The 19,790-nt window shown below is 43.5% G+C and overlaps 4 protein-coding genes and 1 long non-coding RNA gene across 10 annotated transcripts; 3 read left to right on the top strand and 2 right to left on the bottom strand.

The window, feature by feature from the left end:
- Positions 1-87: 87 nt before the first annotated feature.
- Positions 88-2,370, top strand: Mrps5 (mitochondrial ribosomal protein S5). The gene is made up of 6 exons (XM_077421535.1): positions 88-247; positions 379-474; positions 581-931; positions 1,093-1,323; positions 1,395-1,594; positions 1,921-2,370. Exons 1-6 carry the CDS (start codon positions 172-174, stop codon positions 2,302-2,304), a joined length of 1,338 nt encoding a protein of 445 aa, XP_077277661.1. The 5' UTR covers positions 88-171; the 3' UTR covers positions 2,305-2,370.
- Positions 2,371-2,515: 145 nt separating this feature from the next.
- On the top strand, positions 2,516-4,660 carry LOC143905900 (cyclin N-terminal domain-containing protein 1). Of its 3 annotated transcripts, none has more exons than XM_077421562.1 (5): positions 2,516-2,788; positions 3,064-3,165; positions 3,270-3,535; positions 3,647-3,862; positions 3,987-4,660. In XM_077421562.1, exons 1-5 carry the CDS (start codon positions 2,764-2,766, stop codon positions 4,257-4,259), a joined length of 882 nt encoding a protein of 293 aa, XP_077277688.1. In that variant the 5' UTR covers positions 2,516-2,763; the 3' UTR covers positions 4,260-4,660. The 3 variants fall into 3 exon arrangements, with proteins under 3 accessions (XP_077277688.1, XP_077277684.1, XP_077277690.1); XM_077421558.1 differs by having other exon boundaries at positions 3,261-3,535; XM_077421564.1 differs by having other exon boundaries at positions 3,261-3,535; positions 3,647-3,891; positions 3,987-4,192.
- Positions 4,290-5,451, bottom strand: LOC143905949 (uncharacterized). Its single transcript, XR_013259392.1, has 2 exons — positions 5,073-5,451; positions 4,290-4,972 (listed from the first exon to the last, which is right to left on the bottom strand). It is a non-coding gene; the product is annotated as an uncharacterized LOC143905949 (long non-coding RNA).
- Positions 5,452-5,461: 10 nt separating this feature from the next.
- LOC143905888 (uncharacterized) lies at positions 5,462-9,904 on the top strand. 2 transcript variants are annotated; one of them, XM_077421553.1, is made up of 5 exons: positions 5,462-5,992; positions 6,402-6,464; positions 6,972-7,089; positions 7,234-7,399; positions 7,572-9,904. In XM_077421553.1, exons 1-5 carry the CDS (start codon positions 5,935-5,937, stop codon positions 8,196-8,198), a joined length of 1,032 nt encoding a protein of 343 aa, XP_077277679.1. In that variant the 5' UTR covers positions 5,462-5,934; the 3' UTR covers positions 8,199-9,904. The 2 variants fall into 2 exon arrangements, with proteins under 2 accessions (XP_077277679.1, XP_077277670.1); XM_077421544.1 differs by having other exon boundaries at positions 5,462-6,043.
- Positions 9,905-9,924: 20 nt separating this feature from the next.
- On the bottom strand, positions 9,925-19,782 carry Elys (AT hook containing transcription factor 1 homolog). Of its 3 annotated transcripts, none has more exons than XM_077421361.1 (6): positions 19,537-19,781; positions 18,973-19,338; positions 18,538-18,835; positions 11,951-18,256; positions 11,511-11,589; positions 9,925-11,347 (listed from the first exon to the last, which is right to left on the bottom strand). In XM_077421361.1, exons 1-6 carry the CDS (start codon positions 19,564-19,566, stop codon positions 11,173-11,175), a joined length of 7,254 nt encoding a protein of 2,417 aa, XP_077277487.1. In that variant the 5' UTR covers positions 19,567-19,781; the 3' UTR covers positions 9,925-11,172. The 3 variants fall into 3 exon arrangements, with proteins under 3 accessions (XP_077277487.1, XP_077277492.1, XP_077277497.1); XM_077421366.1 differs by having other exon boundaries at positions 11,206-11,347; positions 11,515-11,589; XM_077421371.1 differs by lacking the exon at positions 11,511-11,589 and having other exon boundaries at positions 11,209-11,347; positions 19,537-19,782.
- Positions 19,783-19,790: the final 8 nt, after the last annotated feature.

Below are 19,790 nucleotides of genomic sequence, written 5' to 3'. Positions count from 1 at the left end.
AATTATTTAGTAATTTCCATGAAAATACCAATCTTTCCTAGAAATTCCTCGAGGAACGAGAGAGCGCGGACCCGAGTTGTGAAGTGTTTTCGAACGCAGAACGCAGCTCTGGGGCTGTGGGAATTAAGTCGAAGATAGTCCTCTATTCACTCTATTGATCGATATTTAAAAATGACCTCGACTCGAATATTACGTATTTGTGGACTTTTGAGAAATTCGCCAAGAAATATTCCATCTATGAGCAACGGTACGAAATGTTATCGTTATCTTTTACAATGTATCGTATAGTTTACAGACAAATATATCTAATCCAAATTAATTTGCCAGCTCAATTTATTTGCTACCGTTCGCTAACACGAGGTTATAATATCTTTTCAGATGCACGTAATTTATTTACCGTCAATTGTTTACATTTGTTAAAGACGCACATCCCTTTAGTATGCGATACGAGGAATAAAACATTTTTCATCAACAGTAAGTAAGGTTTTTTTGGTGGGCGTAATATGCGTATGCTCGTAGAGAGAACTGAGTCGTGGTATTTTGTTTGTATTTCATCTCATTTCGCGTTCCTCTTTCGCAGAATCTGCGGACGAATTGTGGAAAGGCGTGACGAGCGTCAGTAATGCAGGGAGGAAAAGAGGCAGAGCTAAAGGCTTACCGAGAAAGAGAGATTTGAACAAGGGTCAGATTATTGGCTTGGGAAAAATTCCGATACAATTTCCCGGTCTCAATACACCTGTATTCAGAGGAAGAGAACTCGTTCAACAGCAAAAACTGTCTGTGGATCCTGAGAGGGAGGAGAGGCTCGCCAAGCTACGACAAAGCTATAAAACTGGGCCGAGGCGGATGAAATTATCGCCGTTGGAACGTGGTTGGACGAGTGTCCAAATGGGTGGCAGAAAGATTGGACCACCTGATCCCATTGGAGAAGGTTAGCGTTACTTATCGTTATTCGTTGTAACTGTCCAATGGTTGCGTGGTCAAATTACAAAATAATTTCAACGTAATACTCTTTGTCAACTCTCTTTCTGATATTTTATATAATCCCAGTAACGTCGAGATTACAAACCAGGCGCGACGTCTATCTTTCAGATACCTTTGACGGCTTTGAAACTTGGGTATTGGAAAGCAAAATCGTAAATTGTATGACCGGTAATTTAGGACGTAAGAGTAAGATCAGTATGTTTGTCGTAACGGGTAATGGAAATGGCCTGGCTGGATTTGCACTAGGGAAAGCACCCGCACAAAAAACAGCCATGAAGACAGCTAAGAATAGGGCGGGTCAAAGATTGATGTATATTCCTAGATACAAGGAGCATACCGGTAATATATATGATCGTGCACGACTTACGTCTCGCTCGTTCCCTCCTTTTAATAATCTTGCTCTGTTTCAGTGTTACACGACTTTTTCACACAGTTTGGAGATACAAAATTGTTCGTAAAGAAAATGCACCAAGGATACGGGCTTGTATGCCATCGTGCGATAAGAGCATGTTGCGAGGCAATTGGCATAAAGGACATGCATGCCAAGGTGGAAGGTACCAAGAGTTTGCAGCATATCATAAAGGCTTTCTTTATTGGCTTGTTACAACAGGTACGTATCTCACTTGGGAGTACGCCCAACGCAACACTCTCCCAGATATCTAGCGCGTTCTCCTTTAATTTTAACCTATATTAGATCGATAGATTTGAAGCAAGCAGATTGGGTTTTCATTTAAAGCATTATGAAGCATTGTTATTTAAGTTACAAATAATTTACGATGGATTTCTAGTTTAATTAATCAAATACTTTCGATACGTAAAAATGTGTAGATAATAGACTTTGGTCTTTTACTTTAATGCCAAATCCATAATTTGAAGCCATTTGTTATTGCGTTATGCCACAAGGTAATCCGAAAATAACATGAGATACGTTCGCAGAAATCGTATCAACAATTAGCGGACGAAAAACGATTGCACTTGGTTGAGTTCAAGTCGGAAAACGGAAATTATCCGGTAGTGATTGCCTCGCCGTCGCAAGTTAGAAAGCCAGAAGAAGTGACGTCTCACGAGATCCTCGATTTTACTCAATATGTTTTGGGTGGCAAAGTAATATTGCAGAAAAAGAAATTTGCACCATTCTATACGAGACTTCCATCTTGGAAAACAAGATTGTTAAAACTGGAACGAACGAGGCACTTTGACGAAACGAGGATAAAGTTAATGGCGGAATACGGGGCATTGAATAGTTTTCTCACTGAAAAGTATCCAGAAGCGAAGCTGCGTCCCAAGCGGAAGCCAAGTGAAAACGAAACGGAGGAATAGAGAGCATAGCCGAGTATTGTGCTCTATGTATAAATGTTTCTCAATAAAGTTGCGATTAGAAAATTACATTTCTACAGTCTGGATCTAGACGCAATTCAGACTACGCGTTTCGACGGTGTAGCCGCGCGGTAGCTCTTTTTCTTCTCCTTTTCTTTGATTCGATGACAGATGACCCTCCGGTGGCGTTTCACGCGTGTCGCGTTAAGTGTACGTACATATTTGAAGACGAACAATATGCTCGTGCAAGCTTGGCTGCATTCCGGCAAAACTGATTGTCCTATTGGACTATTGGACAAATCGAATGCGTTCCGAAATTCATCGAGTTTCGGTGAATTTCAGAAATTCTCTTTTCTCATCGAGAGTGTGCCAATCTATTTTGTGATATTTTATGACGCCCATAATGGCGCGTGCCGCGTATCAATTTGTAAAATGTAAATATTTTCCCATTACGCGATTGGAATGGATCTAGATACAGCTTACATTGGTAATTATATCTATCCATCTGAGACAATTTCAATAATTCTACGCATACATATATACATATTTGTTTATATCTAGAAAATATCGCTCGTACGCCCATATATTACATACGTATGTGAATATTTTTGTGAAATATGGTTTAATCAAAGTATATATATATATATGGACGCGACGTACAGCAGAGCGGGGAACTGTTCCAAAATTACAAAAGATAAAAAATTACTTGAAAGTTTATACAAGTACAATTTTCAATTGCATTTTCATTAAACCTGTCGGTAGAACCGTTGATTTACGATTGGGTGGAGGATCTTCAGCAAACTATGAAAAAACAGGAGCAAGAGCAGATTGCCAACGCAACCGATTTTGCTGTGCCATTTATAGGTAAGCGACGAAAGAGCGTACGTGTGCGACGAAGCAAGAGATACCGAACAACGTTCCGCTACATCTGCAATAATAATTTTAAATTACACAATAAGCAATTCCAGCATCTGCCGTGAAAGCTGCCTTCAAGATAGCGGAATACTTGGAGCTGGAGCCGAACGTCAAGTATATGGCCGTTCAACTGTACGACAGATTCATGTATAAACACTTCTGGGAAATTTACAAGACTGAGATGGCGAATAATCCGTCCGAGGCATCGTGGTTGAAAGTTTGCGACAAGAGCTCTAATCAAACCAAGTTAAATTTAATGTCGTGCTTTCAGTTGGCGTGCAAAATGGATTCTCATTCCAGTGCTTTAGGAATATCGCAAGTATATTGAAAGATATAATGTGTTTTGCGAGGAATTAAAAAAAAAAAGACTTGGAGATTTGGATCGCGATAAATGTTGACAGATAAATTTCTGCCGCTTGTCTTTTGCTAGATTCTCAATATCCTATATCTGATTGACAAAGAGTCCGAATATACGCCGAGTATGATTTCCTCTTCGGAAATTAAAGTTATCAAAACGGTAGACTTCAAAATGCCCCTTTACACTCCACTGCGCTGCGTCGAGATTCTTCTGGCGGCGACAGGTCTCGGGGAAACGCCAAATATGGTTAACACTTCGATAGATTTGTTGGATTTGGCTTACCTAAAGGTTTGGACACGCGACATTTTTATATTCAAGTAATTTATTTCTTTGCGCAATTTACAATTTATAACGCGTTATACGCGGCGTGCGTGTATCTCACTCGAACTCATTTGTACTCATTTAATTTCAGCACGATAGATTATATTCGCAATTTCATTTATATTACACGCACAAAGATGTTTTAAACGCGGAACATGTAACCAGAAAGCTAATATCCTTGAAATCGAATATACTTTTCTTAAGCGCAGCAATAGTATATTGCGCAACGTTCTTTTTATGCTTGGACACAAGTGCCTCGGAAGAGCAAGTTGTCGTAACAAAATTGGCAGAATTATCAAATACAACGGATACTGATATTTTCAACATGGCCAACATGTTGCTCTTAATAGCGACTCAAGACTAACGTAATGGTGTATCGTGGAGCGAAGAGATATTTCGCGCGCGCGCGCGCACCCCCCCCCCCTTTGTACGCGGGTGCGGGAGGAGGTGGGGTTGTACCATACTGTGTAAATATTGGATTTGATTTGAAAAAATTAATTATTACATTGCACATTTTTGTTTATTTATTTAGAATGCGCGTGTGTGTGTGTGTGTGTAAAATAAATGTGTGAATAATACAATGTGTATTACTCTAAAATATTTCATCGCATATTACATATAGATAGCAAATGAATTTATACGTGCAATATGAAATTCACGAGTATCAATTTCTCGATAATCGCCAATAATCGCTACTCGAAAAGATATCTCCATTACAGCTGTATCCTATTTACAATCGTGTCAGACTAGAAAAGAAAAGAAAAGTACGTCATCTGGAAAGGGCAACAAAATTCACAAAATTCGTCGCTCGTCTTTTGCTTCTCTCGTCTCGGGAGATATCTGGCATTTCTATCGATTCCAATCAATCCTTCCGGTTGAATAGTAGAGTTTTAAGAGTTTTCCATCGGCCCCTCCAACTATAAAGGCTCTTGAGTTTTTTGACAAATCGTCCAACACCTTGCTTTTCTTTGCTTGTCTTTTCGTTCAGATCACTGTGTATTAATCTTTCCAATAAACTTGCGGACTCCCACTTGCGGTCTGCCGAGTCTGTGGTATCAATGGTATCATTGACCTGATCTGATATAGGATAGGTTAGGTTAGATTAAGCGAGGTTAAGTTAGACTAGGATATAAACTTTTTTTTTCTCTCGGTCGCTCTCGTTTCACCCAATAGTCACCTTTCACCGTGTTTCACCGTGCGCGCGCGCGTTACGCGCGTGCTCGACGCTCGACATCCATTCATCAAAGTCTCTCGTCTCTCGCTGCTATTTCAATTGATATTTCAGTATCCGTTCTGAAAAGTCGACGCTACTCCTCCGCGACCCGGCGACCCGCGACACTCACTGGCGTCACGGCCACGGCCGCTCTTTATCTGGTTCGGTACTTGGGTTATTACGGAGATACGTGTACTGCATTCTGCACCAGGCACAAGAGAAATCAAATATTTTTGACATTCGTCTAGCGACGACGTCTCCTTCTTCTTCACATCTTTGTTTGTATTGTTTGTAAGGGGACTTTTCTGTGCCGTATACCGTTAAACCGTACTAAAACTGTGCGAAATCGTACACGAAATCGAAAAAAGATCGATAAACCGTCATTCCTATTATTCCCAAAAATCCCAAGCGATATCGCGCGCGCGCGCGCGCGCGCGCGTCTGTGTGTGTACAGTGTACATACAAGCCACGCGTCCCACGCGACTGACGCGACTATTCACGCCATTCACTCATACGCGTACGACGGACGGCGACGGGTGACGGGTGACGGGCGACCGCGACCGGGGCGACGACGACGACCAGTCGTTTCGACGCCTTTGACGCCTCCGACTCCGAAGTACGAGGTCCGAGTTACGAGACTTCCGAGTCGTGGATGTCGTGGTGGAGTAGTTTCAACATGGTGAAAAAACAACGTTGCGACTGCTCTCGCGCAAAGTGGTTGTAAACACAGCTCGAATCTCGAGTCGTCGGAGTGGAGTCGTCGATTGTATTCCGCAATCCGCTTGGTTGTTCCACCACGTGAATGGTTTCGACGTGAGAACGTGCAATGGCAAAATCTGTGCTAAGTTCCGACACGCTGCCAAAGGCAGGTCGTGTGAACGAAGGTGAGAGAACGAGAGAACTTGAAGGTTTTTCACTGGCCGCTCCCACACGTGGTATGCCCGCTTCTCTCGTAATTGTCTCGTGTTTCTCTCGTGAGATCCGTGAGATGTACGAAATTCTCTGTAAGCTTATTGTTGACTCTCTCTATCTAAATTCTAAACCCTTACGCGCGCGCGCGCGCTCAGTCTTTCCTTATACTTAATTCTTCTTTTCACGTTTGCATACAAGTATTTCAGTTCGAAGCATCAAAGTTCAAACGCGAGAACCCGACAACCTAAGCGAAAGCGTAAATAACGGAATGACGAGACCCGCGCGAGTTCGCATACGCGGATCTCGTTACCCGTTTCACGATTAGTCGTCACATTGGCATTCGTAACGTAAAACGTAATGTGAATTTGTGCGATTTTGCAGTGTGCCGCGAATGGCTGGTGCACGAGGACGGGGCACTGGCCTATCGACTTCAGGATGAAGAAAGTACGTAACAATTTTCGTAAATTTTCTACCTTTCCACCTTGGTGCGGATGTATGTGTGTCGAAGGGAGATTCGTGCAGGGCAGGGTCGTCCTAAGGCTGTGTGCGTATGTGTGTGTGCCTAAGACGATCGGTCGCTCTGGCGGCTCTGGACCCTGATCGAGTTTTCTTTATCGAAATGCGTGTCACGGAAAACATGAAAAGAAATGAAACCTTATTTATAAAAACTGTGGTGCATCTTGAGGTGACTCTGACGAGTTTTGTGCCACGAGGAGAGTATATATCGAAGGGAGAAAAGGATATAAACGTAAATGTATATACGTAATATAAAAAAAACTAGGAAACGTTTCGTGTCCAAGATGTAGAGATTGTAGATTGTAGAGGCTCGAAAGAGGATTTTAATGCTTTGCGCGTACAAGATATCTGTATCTATCGGTATCGGTATGCCATTAATACCTGTGAGAGACTTATCTTAACGTATGATTTTTTTATTTTTCTTATGATTCGTAGTCAAGGAACATTACACCGGCAACAAAACGCGTAATGCACAGGTGAGAGAAGATTTGCCGCGAGCCAGAGTCGAACAGGAATTGGAAGCACTGAGATATCAAACTTACGTTCAACAACAGTTAGTACGATTTGTATCGTTTAAAGATAGAGATTATTTCGTACGAGATGTGATCATTGTGCCTTTTAAAAAATCGTTTCCTTTTATTTTTCTTTTCTTTTTTTATATTTATTTAGTTATTTATTTATTTTTTCTTTTGCAAAGGGAAGAAAGAGACGCGCTTGTTGCGAGGCAGATTGCCCTATCTCTGGAGCGAGAGGAGAGACAGAGAGAGCGCGAATTGCAAGAAAGGATGAGATTACAACTGAGATTAGGAGATGAAGCTATGCGGCGAGAGTTTGAGAGACGTATGCAAGAAGAAAAGGATGAGGTAACCATGATATTTTGCGGTTAATGAAACCCTTGAAAGCAAAAAATACGCACGTACGTACGTACGTACGTACGTACGTATATCTTTGTTCATTTGAGAAAAAAAGAGACAATTTGCTAGCGTGAAAATGTAAATGTTAAATCGTTTTTTTTTTTTTTTTTTTCAACGACAGGAACTGGCGAAGAAGTTGCAACAAGAAGAAGAAGAAGATCACGACGATCCGGAAGACGAGCGATTAATGTTGGACCAAAAATTGGCGATGGAGGCGCAGGATGCTGAATTGGCGCGAATGCTTCAGGAGAAGGAGCGTACGAAAGCTCGTAAAGCGCGAGAGAGGGCAAGGCAGAAGAAGCTAGAGCGGGAGCGTCTGCAACTGCAACAACAACAACAGCAACAGGCAGATGAACAGAATCTCACGGAACGACCTCAAAGACCAGACAGGCTGGACTTGAAGACTGTGTCGATCAAGAATCGAGGCCGTTTTTCTGCCAATTATTCTCAGTATTCGGATCCCGAGGAAATCCAGACGCTAGACACCGTTGACACGGTGCGAGAAATGACAAATGTCGCAGCCATTATTGATCCTACTTACCATGTTCATCGAGGTACCTCGAGCAGCTCGAGCAGCACGATAAGCCCCACTTACGTTTTGCCGACGCCACCACAGGAGTTAATGACGGATGAGGTACCGTGTTACATGCCGATTCAAGGCCAACGACGAAATCAGGCTCAATCACCGTCTAATGCGCACGAGGAAAAGCATAAACGGCGAGTCAAAGACGGGTGTAAGCATCAGTAAAAGTTTTGAGGGGGAGAGAGAGAGAGAGAGGTATTTTTTATTTAAAAATTCGACTTTTTCTTATTACCATCAAACGGTGGCATAAATTAGTAAATATTTATTTCTTAAGTCTGTCTATAGCCGGTATTCATAGTCAGATCTTATATAAGATCTGACTACGAATAAAACCGCCTATAAAGAGATGCAATTTTGTTACGTATTGAGCAATATTGATAATACATTTATTTAATATATTTGCATGTACTCTTTCGCGAAACGTGTGTGTGAATTTCAAGATTTTACGATTATTCATATTAATAGGATATATTGCCATATTACGTGATGATGTAAACCAATGTACTGCCATACATTGCGCAAAGAATAATGTGCCTTTTAAGGGCATTTAAAGGAATTTAAGAGCCTTAACTTCAAAAATTAATGAATTATTCATATACATATATACACACATATATATACACACGAGATTACAATTGCTGATATCCGAAGGGATCGATAGATTGTACCGTCCTCGAGTTTCTTGTTACATTTCTCGGTAGCACTGAGGGGGGGGGGTAGTATAAATATTATTTTTAATGTTAACACGCTTCTCAGTGTTCAAATTTTTGACATTTTTAACATAGAATAAAAGCAAAAAGATATCTTAGACAATAAGAGAACGATTTTTGTAACATATATTTTTCAACTTGATGCATTTATATGTGACGAGTAAGCAATGACGGTGTACAAATATTTATACACTGCAAGAGTTCGTCATAGAATTTCATAATTTGCCCATAGATGAGTCAGATGGTACAGTGTGTAATTGAAACGCATGAGCAGATTATGAAAGATTGAAAAATTGTAGAAACTTTTTTCCAAATCATTCTTTATTGTTTAGTTAAGTGATTACGTTTAAAAGAATCTCGTGTTTTCGATACGTTCAAACTTGCTCTTCTAATGCCCATATCACTCTAGCGATTGGGCGATTGCGTTTAGGTCAGAAAGTAGCTGCTGGCGATTGCGATTCGCGATTTCCGTTCTGCGTGATCAAAAGACGTAAACGCAAACGTAGACGCAATCGCCAATCGCTAGTGTGATACGGGCAAAAATATAATCATGTTTCCGCTACACATATTTATCACTGCTACAAGGGTTCTTTATAGCATGATTGCTTAATTTGATAATAAATCACGCCTACTTAAAATTCTTTTGTAGTTAGTAAGGTAGAACGTAAAAAATGACAACACTGCCAAAGATAACACTTTAATGTTGCCCTTTAAAAAAAAGTTAATAAAGTTGATAAAAAAAAATGTGAACACATATGTACGCATTACGTATGTGTAAAGATCTAGGTCGAACGAGTCTTATGCCCGTATCACACTAGCGATTGGCGATTGCGTTTACGTTTACGTTTACTTCTCTTGACCAATCAGAAAGTAACTGCTGGCGATTGCGATTCACGATTTCCGTTCTGCGTGGTCAAAATACGCAAACGTAATCGCCCAATCGCTAGTGTGATACGGGCATTTTACGTACCGCATTGTTTTCTAAACTATGAAACGCGATATGAGCAAGTTTCTAAAATGCTTAGGTATATTGTCAATTGTAATATATCGAAGAGAAGTATTAGAATGCAGAATTGTGTTACGAAGGGTACGGTCGTTACATTTTCCTTCCAGAAAAAAAGGAAAGGAAAAAAATCTCTTTAAAAAATTACTTGTAATTTTTTTTTAAATAAACACATCTATGAAGCGCTTAGAATTTATTTATTATTAATTCTCTGTCATCATATAAAGGATGTATATGGATTTATTGTATGTACAATGTATTATTTACTAACTTGTATAAGGACTGTGTTCAAAAGAATAAGAATCTCTATTGATAGTTTTTCCAAGCGATATTCCATTAGAATATATGAATTCCTTTTGTAACAATTATGCGTAATTTGTGGTGAGTGGAGTTTTCTCTCGTTTAATACTATCATATATTACCTTTTACATTTATTGTATCAATACAACTATACATGAGTATGTTAATAAATTATTTACAAAGATATGATACATTGCCTTCTTGTCGAAAATATTGTAGAGAGATGTGTGTGCTATATTATATGTAAAGTGTTTGTAGCAAAGCATCTTGTGCTACAAAATGAAAATCCAGAAGAAATCTTAACGTAAAAAAAGTGACTACTGACAGTAGTTATCTTAAAAAAATGTACGTGTAGACGGAATGAATACTATTGTAATGGTCAGAGAGTGCGCGCGCACGCGGGTGTATATGTGCCAAAAGTATTTGATATAGCACATTTTTCAATGATAGTTTATCATTAGAATACATTTTTTACGTGACATTCGTAGCCATATCTCTGTACACTTGTCAACTTGTGCATCGATGTAGAAATAACGCGATACATCTGAGATTGGGTGAAACCCAATAATCTTTTCTATGCAACAAAAACATATATAATGTTTGATTCAATTATGCAGGTTTACAAATCTTTGATAAAAACAATCTTTAAAACTTTACAGATTATTCAAGAGAATCTCTACGTGTTATCGAAAAAAAAAAGGAAAAGAAAGCACCTCTTTTCTAGATAATCTCAACATCATATTAGCTTGTATTCCAGATATCTCTGTCGATTATCTCCCACCGTGACAAAGTCTTAAAATATATTCTAATTAGAAAAAGAAAAAAACAATACTTTGTACTAGATTTTCACCAGAATAGAATATAGACGCTGAAACTGGTCAATAACTTTTACGTATGTGACGTTTCCTAATATTTCTGTGAATTCGCGCCTAGTATAAGTGTCAAAAACTAATGCTTTGCAAAGGGTGATCGGCCGCACCGTTTTAATTGATAGAACCACGCGTAATAGAAAAATATTGCGGCTAGAAAAAAAAATATGTGAAATCAATTCACAGGCGTATTGAAAGATTGACAAATCCAAAATGTGGGCGATAGATACGCCAGAACTCCCGGGAAGTTTCGAGTTTTAATCTGTTGTGCTTTTGGATCTTTTAGATACAACGAATCTTTTCCGATATCGTGATCCAAAGGTATTTATGACTAAACGTCCGTAGCGGCCGGATTCGACGATGCCATGAGGTTTCTGGATAGTGAGCCGTTGTTTTCCTTGATAAGAACTCGGTATGAAGGAGCTTATTTTTCTGTGGAAAAAACATAGAGTATAAGCCAACTTGTATATCTTTCTCTCTCTCTCTCTCTCTCCCTCTCTCTCTGGTAGAGACGAAATAAAAATGATTAAAGCTTATGAGAGAACACAGCGATGAGAGAAGAGCGATTGTGTCAAATCAATTAATGAATTACAACCTACGATGTTGGTTTGGAGAAATGTTTTTAGATCTGGTTTGGGGCGGTGAGAACACATAATTCGGGACTTCCCCAATGTCTGTAAATTGAAGACCACGATTTCATCAAACCGTGTTCGATATTTGAATACCTGCTGTTCGACAAGCGAATGGAGTTACGTCCCATCGTATTATACTAATCGATCGACAAGTCCTATTTAGTTGTATGTATACATTGTGTGCAAAGAGTTGACTAAAAACAGAAATCTATTACGGAAAGGAGAGAGAATTCAAAAGATAATTTACAATGTAATTTCTGAAAGCAACTCTCAAGCGACAAGAGATTCGACGTCGATAAAAAATTCCGTTTGTTACACGATATTTGTAGAGCGTTTCCTGCGGCGCGGCGTAAGACCATTCACTTGGCGAGAGCGGGTTTATTCTCTCAAATCCGTTTCTCACCTTTCTCATCCAATGGCACGTCGTCCGTCTTCTCCGGTGGCGAAAAGGAAAATAGATTACTGGATTCTTGACTCACGCGGGTCTTGCGCGGTCTACCTCGTCTCGGCTTCACCGTTCCTTCCTTCTTCGTCTCCTTCGTCGTGACTGACGCCGCCCTTCTCTTGGGCGTAGGAGCACTCTGGGCGACTTCGCTATCCGCGACACCATCCTTCTCGTCTCTTTCGAGGTTTGCCCTATCCTCACTCATTTCCGCAAACTCTTCCGCTATCGGCGACACCACCGTGCGACTTGTCGCATCAACATTTCTGACCCTCCTCTTCATCTCCGTGCGTATCACATCGGCGCTGGACGCTCTCCTTTCTCTGGCGTTACTTTGCATAGCCTTCTTCCTGGTGGATCTTGTCTCCCTCAATGACGGACTCAAGATCTCCTCCAATTCCTCCGGTACGGACAGTACCGACGCGCTTCGAGCGCGCGCGCTTGTCGTTAATCTACCAACAATCTTCTCGACATTCCTCGCGGCGGACGTCCCGGTCTCGTCGGGTCCCGGTCGTCTCTCCGACTCCTCCCACTCCCCCGGAGGCTCGGCGACCTCCGGGATGGTTTCTTTCATGACACTACCGGACCTACGTCGCCGCGAGCCTACGAGCTGCGCCGTCATCTCCTTAGGTACCGAACTGCCGCGTTTACGGTTAGCGATCGTTTTAACTTTAACAGCGCTCGGCTCCTTCGAACGCTGATCCTCATCCAAATCTCTCGTGGACGACCTCAATGACCTGTTGGTCGTTGCGGCATCGGTATCGGACGACACCGAAAACTTTCTCGCACGCCGCAAAGACCTCTTGTTCGCGTTCTCGCCTTCTTCGTCGTCGCTCGTGAGCGTCCTCTCGGTCCAATCAGCCGCTCCTACTGGGGCGTCCGCCGGTAATTCTTTCTTCGTGAAAGAAGCGAGTCTCGTGCTTCTCCTCACAGGTAGCTGCTCGTCCTTGACGCTCTCGGAGTCGCTGTTTTTCGTCTCGGCTGGCCGCGGCATCTCCGTCGTCACGGACGTACATCTGCGACCTCTTCTCGCTGACGCGGACGGTCGCGCGTCCGGCGCGTCAACGTTTTCTGAGCCTCGCGGCTCAACACTCTCGTCCATCGTCACCGAGCTCATTAGTACGTCCTTCGCGAGAGAGCTCGCTCTTCGGCCACGTAATTTTCCCAATGGAGAGCTTACCCTCGTCTCTTTCGCCGCCGAACTCCCTCTCCTCGAACGCGACGATTTTTCCAAGTCCGCTTCCTGCAACGAACGATCCGTTGGCAATCTTAGCGTGGCCAGAGTCTCGTGAATCGATTCTCGCGATCGCGCAAGTTTCCCAGCGTCCGCGCTTTGTAGTCGAAGCGAAGATTTCTCCACGGTATTTCGCGATGGAGAGTCCTTAGTCATTGAACTCGCTCTTCGTAGACGTGAGCGGGTGACTTTCTCCGACTCTACTTGCCGCGCCGATGAGGTATCCAACGTATCTTTTGCTGTCGAACCTGCTCTACGTGATCTAGTCGTACGCACGGATCCGGAAATGTCTGCCGTCTCTTGAATTTGATTCCTCTCACTTTTCTTTGAGAAACTTTGAGTTTCTCGACCCAACAGCTTCCTCTCCTCGGCCGTTCCCTCAGTCGATACCTCGATCCTACCGCTGTCTACTTTACATAGTTTTATATAGCTCGAAAACATTTTTTTAGACTCGTCATGGACCGCGACGTCGGGCTCCGGTAAAGTCTCGGCGAGGTCTCTCTTCGGAACGCTTTCTCTCCTATCTGCCTTCCGGTTCTTCTCATCGGATTCACAGTTCTTCTCCACTTGGACTTTATTCCGCATCACATGGGGTCTTTGTAAATTGGAATATCTACCGGTTTTCGCTTTTGGCTCTTGAGTTTCTCCAGGACTACTAGAATCGGACTCGTCGTCTGTAATATTCGACATGTCGTACAATGCAGTACGCTCCGAATGAACAATCGGCATCGAATGCGTCTCCTCTTTGCTGCTATTATCTGCTTCATCATCGAGTACTACCGGGGTTACAGCTCTGCTATTCGCAGAATCGTCGTCGGTCAAATCAACGTCACCCATCACCCGCACCGATTCTTGCAACTCCTGCAAGCCGTTAGGTTTCGTTACGCTGCACGTTGCTTCGGCCTCGTATTCTGGATTCCAAGTCTCGTGGAACGAACAAGAAGCAGAAACTTGGCTGTCCAAATGCATCTGCGCGTCTTCCATCAGAATCGTGGCTAGACTCTCAAACGTCTCCTCGTGCTCGTCATTGTCTCGCTCCTCATCGTTTGGAAATCCAAGTAGTTCCTCGTCAGACTCATCCGAAACGATCGGACTCGATTCCGCGACCTTCTCAGATTCGTCGAGTACGGGCATCTCGTAATTTTTTTCTCGTAAACTCGGACTATCTTCCCTCGCGATTCTTCCATTATTGAATCGGCTCTGTCGCATCTTGCTCTCTACGACCTTGTCTAAAGCATCTCTTTGTTCCACTCCTGGAGCGAGATCGTTCCCACCGCAACCAGATCGTTCGACGTACTCGGGTCTGTTGGATTCGCTTAGAACGTTAAAATCTTCCTCTACCTCGTACGCGTTATTCACGTCGTCCACTTCCATCGCTCGCTTGTCACTAACGGACGTTTGAGAAATTATCATCTTCGTTAGCGGAGTAGACGAAATGGCAAATTTATCCCTGCCATCTCTTTCCATAGACGATCTCCGTTGCGACGGACTGATGCGTCCCGATCTCCTTGGGCAGCTAATGTCGACGCTACTATCGGAGGACAGTACAGTGGTCGAGTAGACGGAGGCCGACAATAACGAGCTATCTCTCCTCGGTGTACCTGAGACAAACGGCTGCTTCGTCATCTCTTCGGTCGACGAGATCGCTGCGGACAAGTTTGCGGACGAGCCACTCGCTTTCTTGGCGCAAAATTCCTGTGGCATTTGTACGGACGATTTTAAGGCACTTGTTCTGAGGCTGGGTCGCGGACGGGCGTAGCACGAAATCTTACCGGAGGTACTGCTACCGTCACTCAAAACTGCGCTTTCGCAATACGCTGATTTATTCGCGTTTGGACTGAAGAGCGCATCGTTACTCGCTTCTTTCCAGCTTGCTTCGAGGGGAACATCAGTCTCACTTTCGTCCTGTTCCTCTTCCTCCCCTTGTTCTCTTGCCTCCTTCTCCTTCTCCTTCTCTTCCTCTTCCTCATACACTAAAGCTTTCTTGGACTGATTGATGTTAAATCGTATCTGTCTATTGACTTTCCTCTCCCTCTCGGACAAACTATCGGTGGCCTCCTTTGCTTGGAACGTCGCGGTAGGAGACGTCGAGCTTCTTACGAGTTGTCTAATCTTCAAAATCGATTGCGGTGTCTCCGGAACGCGATCCTTGCTCGTGGAAATATTAGGCTTGCGCTTTACCAGAGGCGTCTCGAAAGTCTCCCGAAATCCCAAAACTCCCGATTCTCTCGAAACTCGTTTACTCGGCGAGACATTCCCGTCCGATAGTTTCCGGCGTTTTATGCCTTCCGACATGTCGTCCTCTTCGTCCTCCTTGTAAATCTGATCAACCGTGCGTTTGCCGCGACTTTTACGCAACAGCGTCGGGAACGACACACAGTTCATGTTTACGCCGTAATTGTTGAGTCTCAAGGACGTGCAGGGCGCACTGACAAACGGGATCTGACACTTCTCTCCTCGTACATAGGTCTCTCTGGCTTTCGCGATGGCCGTTTCATATATACTCCGCGACCTGTCGTGGCTCTTGCGATGTGACATCGGTCTGGAATAGCGCGCCTTCAGATCCACGTCCGAATTTGTCATGGCCGCACGCATGGAGAATTGTTTCGCGACATCGGGCACGGTCATTTCGTACGCGCCGAGAATACTGCTGGTAGTCGACTGCACGTCTTTGACCAGGTTCGACTGGTACTGCCGGATCGGATAACTTCCGTCAATTACTTCTGTGTAACGGCATCGTTGTAAATAGTACAACACACGCAAATCTTCCATCTTGTTCTCTTCGAGAAACTTGACCAACACCTCCTCTTCCTCCGAGTCCAGCACTAAATGCAGAATTTCATCGAGCTTATTGTATCTCCTGCACGCTCGGAAGAAGCTGGTTAGCAGTTGTTCGTAGTGGCAGGGTGGCCGACGGTGGAAAGCGGATTGTAGCAGACCATGCTCCACCGAGAGACTCATGGCCATACCTTGCTCCTCGATGGAGGACAGGGGAGGTTTCCTCACGCGAAGATATACTAGCGCCAGTTTGTGTTGATTATTACGCACCAAGGTGCGCAATATGAGCCGGTGGTGCCAATCCTCGATATCGGAGTCGCAGACTAACTGGCCGGTTATCGTGTCGAGGAATTCTTGATAATTTTCGTGATCGAGCAACCAGAATGCCTGAGTGAGCTTGATGAGGCTAGGGCTCATCATAAACGCGGACGGATATTTGATGAGCTGTTTCACCGCGGGATACAGCCGCTGCAGCAGCATAGCCAGGTCCATCAGGAGATAAATTGTGATCTGATGTCTGCAACTGATCTCATTTGCTTCCGTCTGATGACAATCGGTTAAATAAGATCGTAGTAAAGATTGCAACGATGGCGGTGGATAGCAGCCACGCGTGACGATGCCACCCTCTCTTTCCCACTGTGCTTTCAATGTGTAACACTCGCGCGTTATCAGCTCGTCAATAAACAAGTCTTGCTCGTTTTTGCCATCGCTGTCACTGTTGTTCAAAAATTGTGCTCGTTTCTCTTTATAAAGCATCGAAAGCTTCACGTAGGGGTAAGGCACTCTTAGCGCTAGGGAGATAGGCAGCGCAACCTTCTCCTCTTCTTCTCCTTCTTGTTTTTCTTCTTCCTCCGCCTGCCCCTCCGCCTCTGCCTCTGCCTCTGTTGCCGCCGCCGCTTTCTTCTCATTCTTCTCCTCCTCCAAATCTTGCGTCTCGGGCAACAGTCCCACGTCGTAGAACCAAAGAAGTACTTGGAAATACGTAGATACGCGTCTCAACGTTCTTTGTTGCTTCGTCAAGTCTACCGCCGCGGACGGCAATTTGCCCACTACATTGGACAAACATTCCAATTGCTGCGAGCAAAACCGCAAGGTTTTCACGTCAGCTTCGCCGATGCTATTGCCTGACTGATCGAATAAAGAAATGCAGAGCCGATCCGCGAGAATTTTTATCGTAGAAGCTCGCTGGACGGCCCACTTGAGGAAAGTGGGATATAAGTAAGAAGCACTGCCGTCCGACCACTCCGTGGCGCATTTTATCAGAAAAGTGGACCACCGCTGTTCCAAACAGAGCGACAGCAACATCTCTCGTTGCGCATTCTGATCGCTAGCAAACGAGAATTCCGAATTGAACGGCACCAGGCCGACCGAAAGACATCTGTGAAACGTTTCAAACGGTTGTATCAGGACGACTGGACCCGCCGTAGCTATCTCACGCAGCAAGTCGGTCTGAATGCCACGCGTCATCCAGAACGTCAGTTTCGTCGAGTTCAACTCCACCCATTCGAGTGACAAGGAGTTGGGGTAGAAGAGTTCCTCGGGCGAGCTCGGGCCATTGTTGGAGAACTCTTGTAAACTTTGCGAGATATATGTGAAACTTATAACGTGACCGTCTCCCTCACTTTTCGCGTCCGTTCGTGTACGATACGTTGCCAATATGCTGTTTGGATTCTGACACTCGCCGATGGTGTGCGGCATTTGCTCTTTGTACCATTGATTCAGATCGAACAGATATACTCTGTCGTTAGTGGCGATGAGCAGTAGATTATCCTCGCCTCTTCTAGTGACCGATTCAGTCTGCTCCGAATTGGACTCCCTCTCAACGCTACACAAACCGACGACTTTGTCTCCTTCGTTCAGCTCCGATTCAAACTTCAAGCTGGGATCATCTTCTAGACTGAAGTACAAGTTTATCTCTCTGTCACAGTATTTCCTTTCAAATTGCATGGCGTACATTCGCAATATCGGCGGTGCTTTTGACACGTCGTCCTGAAACACTACCCATAAGTAATAAAAAGGTCTAGGGTCGTCCGTGGGTTCCAACAAAGCCAAATGCGTGATCGTCATGTTCTCGTCGATGGGTGTACTGATCCATCCGATGGAACCATCGTTCTGCCAAATTATTACTCTGCCCAAACAGCCGGAGATTAAACAGCCAATCTTCGTGGAACTAATGATCGCGGTGGTCAAACTCTCGCCGAGCAAAGGACACGATTCGAAATCTTCTCTGTTGAAGCCAATATGCTTTTCTATACCTGAAAATATATTGAATTTACAAATATTAATTAAAGATTTGTGCGTCATACAGAAATACACGCACGCACACAAACACAAGTGCATCTCTCCTATTCTACATCCTTAACATCCTTTAATAGTATCGATAGACATTTTGAAACAAATGACTGATACTTGGATAAGTATTAGATTGGCCAATAAGTCTGCGCGGTTTTTTATAAGTAAAATTTATAAGTAAAAAACCTATTGGCCAACCTAATATATGACAATAATTTATTTGTACTTGTATGTAGCAACTTACGGTTGTTGAGCAAATTATAAGCTGCATGCTTTTCTCGAATGGACTGACGTCTACCGATAATTTGTTTCATCGGTGAAAAGTCTATCTCTGCCGGTGACGTTTCGTCCATAACAACCGACGAATCGTGCGTGTCCCATACGGTCCTCCGGAGATCAATCATGATATGACGAAGATTACGCAAAGCTACACAGGCCATTCCATCCATTTCACTTAGCACATTATCGGGTCTCTTATCATTGAATTCCTCCCATTCTGCACCACCCGCCACAACGCATACTTGTTCTATCCCGCACGGCATCTATAAAACGTATGTGTACGTGTGTACGTATACATATAATGCAAAGTACAAAAACCCTTACATATCCCATAATAGCCTTAATAGCGATTCAAAATGAGCACAATTTAGAATTTAGAGAACCCCCGACAAATACTTACTCGAATAGCTCTCAAGACACGAGACGTAGTACAGTCGAATATACATAACAAACCAGAGGAATCTTTCAGTTTGGTCGCACAATTATCTACTCCAATCAGCAGCAATGGAAATTCTCCAGATCGCGCAGGAAATTGAGAAACGGACGTCACGACGCCACGAAACGTCCAACTGCTAACGCTCTCTCCTACTTTCACATTGAAGACTGTCAAGTGGCAACCGTAACTTAGCCACGCGTATGTCGCATTATGCAGAAATCCTCCACGGCAATCGCTAACGTCGTGCTCTTGGAGGTTCGTAGACTGACCGTAATTCAAGTTTCTCAACCAGTTTGATACAGGAAATTGAAGTTTCACGATCCTGCGAATCTGCACGAGGGCACAAATAAAAGCGATAAACTCTTCCCCATTCATCTCATTCATTATTATATTTTGATAAGATCAATAAGATGTATTTTTATATTTTCGGCACAATTTGGCTCAAAGTGTCGAAAATATAAAAATGATAGTTGGAAACTATCGCGATAGGTTATCTCGATAATTGGAATATTTTATGTAAATCGTTACCTCGCAATTGGCTTCCTCTAGCTCCTTCATTTCTCAGGCGAGCTACCGAAATATCATCGGTGAAAGTCGCATTTAAAAACCGTTCTTGCGGTTCGCAGTTCGAGGTTATGTTGGCGCCAAACCTCACGTCCGTTCTCGACGTTCTCGTGACCGCCCGGGAGAAATAGAAGACACACACACACACACACACACACACACATGTACACACACGTGTACTAAGAGATAAAATTGCACGTGTAATGGAAAGTGACTTT

This window comes from Temnothorax americanus, unplaced genomic scaffold (assembly GCF_048541705.1).
Source record: "Temnothorax americanus isolate GAGA-0224 unplaced genomic scaffold, ASM4854170v1 Scaffold11, whole genome shotgun sequence".
NCBI lineage: Eukaryota > Metazoa > Arthropoda > Insecta > Hymenoptera > Formicidae > Temnothorax > Temnothorax americanus.
Note: the sequence above shows the minus strand (reverse complement) of the source record. Positions and strands in the feature narration are given on the sequence as shown.

Bases quoted from the DNA above. Each gene is read 5' to 3' on its own strand.
- Elys (XM_077421361.1), bottom strand. From the start codon at position 19,566: ATGAAGGAGCTAGAGGAAGCCAATTGCGAG. The intron at 18,257-18,537 runs GTAAGTTGCTAC...ATATATTTTCAG, and splicing joins TTATAATTTGCTCAACAACC to GTATAGAAAAGCATATTGGC. The intron at 11,348-11,510 runs GTTGTAATTCAT...TTTTTTCCACAG, and splicing joins TCTCCAAACCAACATCGTAG to AAAAATAAGCTCCTTCATAC.
- Mrps5 (XM_077421535.1), top strand. From the start codon at position 172: ATGACCTCGACTCGAATATTACGTATTTGTGGACTTTTGAGAAATTCG. The intron at 475-580 runs GTAAGTAAGGTT...CCTCTTTCGCAG, and splicing joins TAAAACATTTTTCATCAACA to AATCTGCGGACGAATTGTGG. The intron at 1,324-1,394 runs GTAATATATATG...GCTCTGTTTCAG, and splicing joins TAGATACAAGGAGCATACCG to TGTTACACGACTTTTTCACA.
- LOC143905888 (XM_077421544.1), top strand. From the start codon at position 5,935: ATGGCAAAATCTGTGCTAAGTTCCGACACGCTGCCAAAGGCAGGTCGT. The intron at 6,465-6,971 runs GTACGTAACAAT...TATGATTCGTAG, and splicing joins TCGACTTCAGGATGAAGAAA to TCAAGGAACATTACACCGGC. The intron at 7,090-7,233 runs GTTAGTACGATT...TCTTTTGCAAAG, and splicing joins CAAACTTACGTTCAACAACA to GGAAGAAAGAGACGCGCTTG.
- LOC143905900 (XM_077421558.1), top strand. From the start codon at position 2,764: ATGGATCTAGATACAGCTTACATTG. The intron at 2,789-3,063 runs GTAATTATATCT...ACCTGTCGGTAG, and splicing joins TCTAGATACAGCTTACATTG to AACCGTTGATTTACGATTGG. The intron at 3,863-3,986 runs GTTTGGACACGC...ATTTAATTTCAG, and splicing joins TGGATTTGGCTTACCTAAAG to CACGATAGATTATATTCGCA.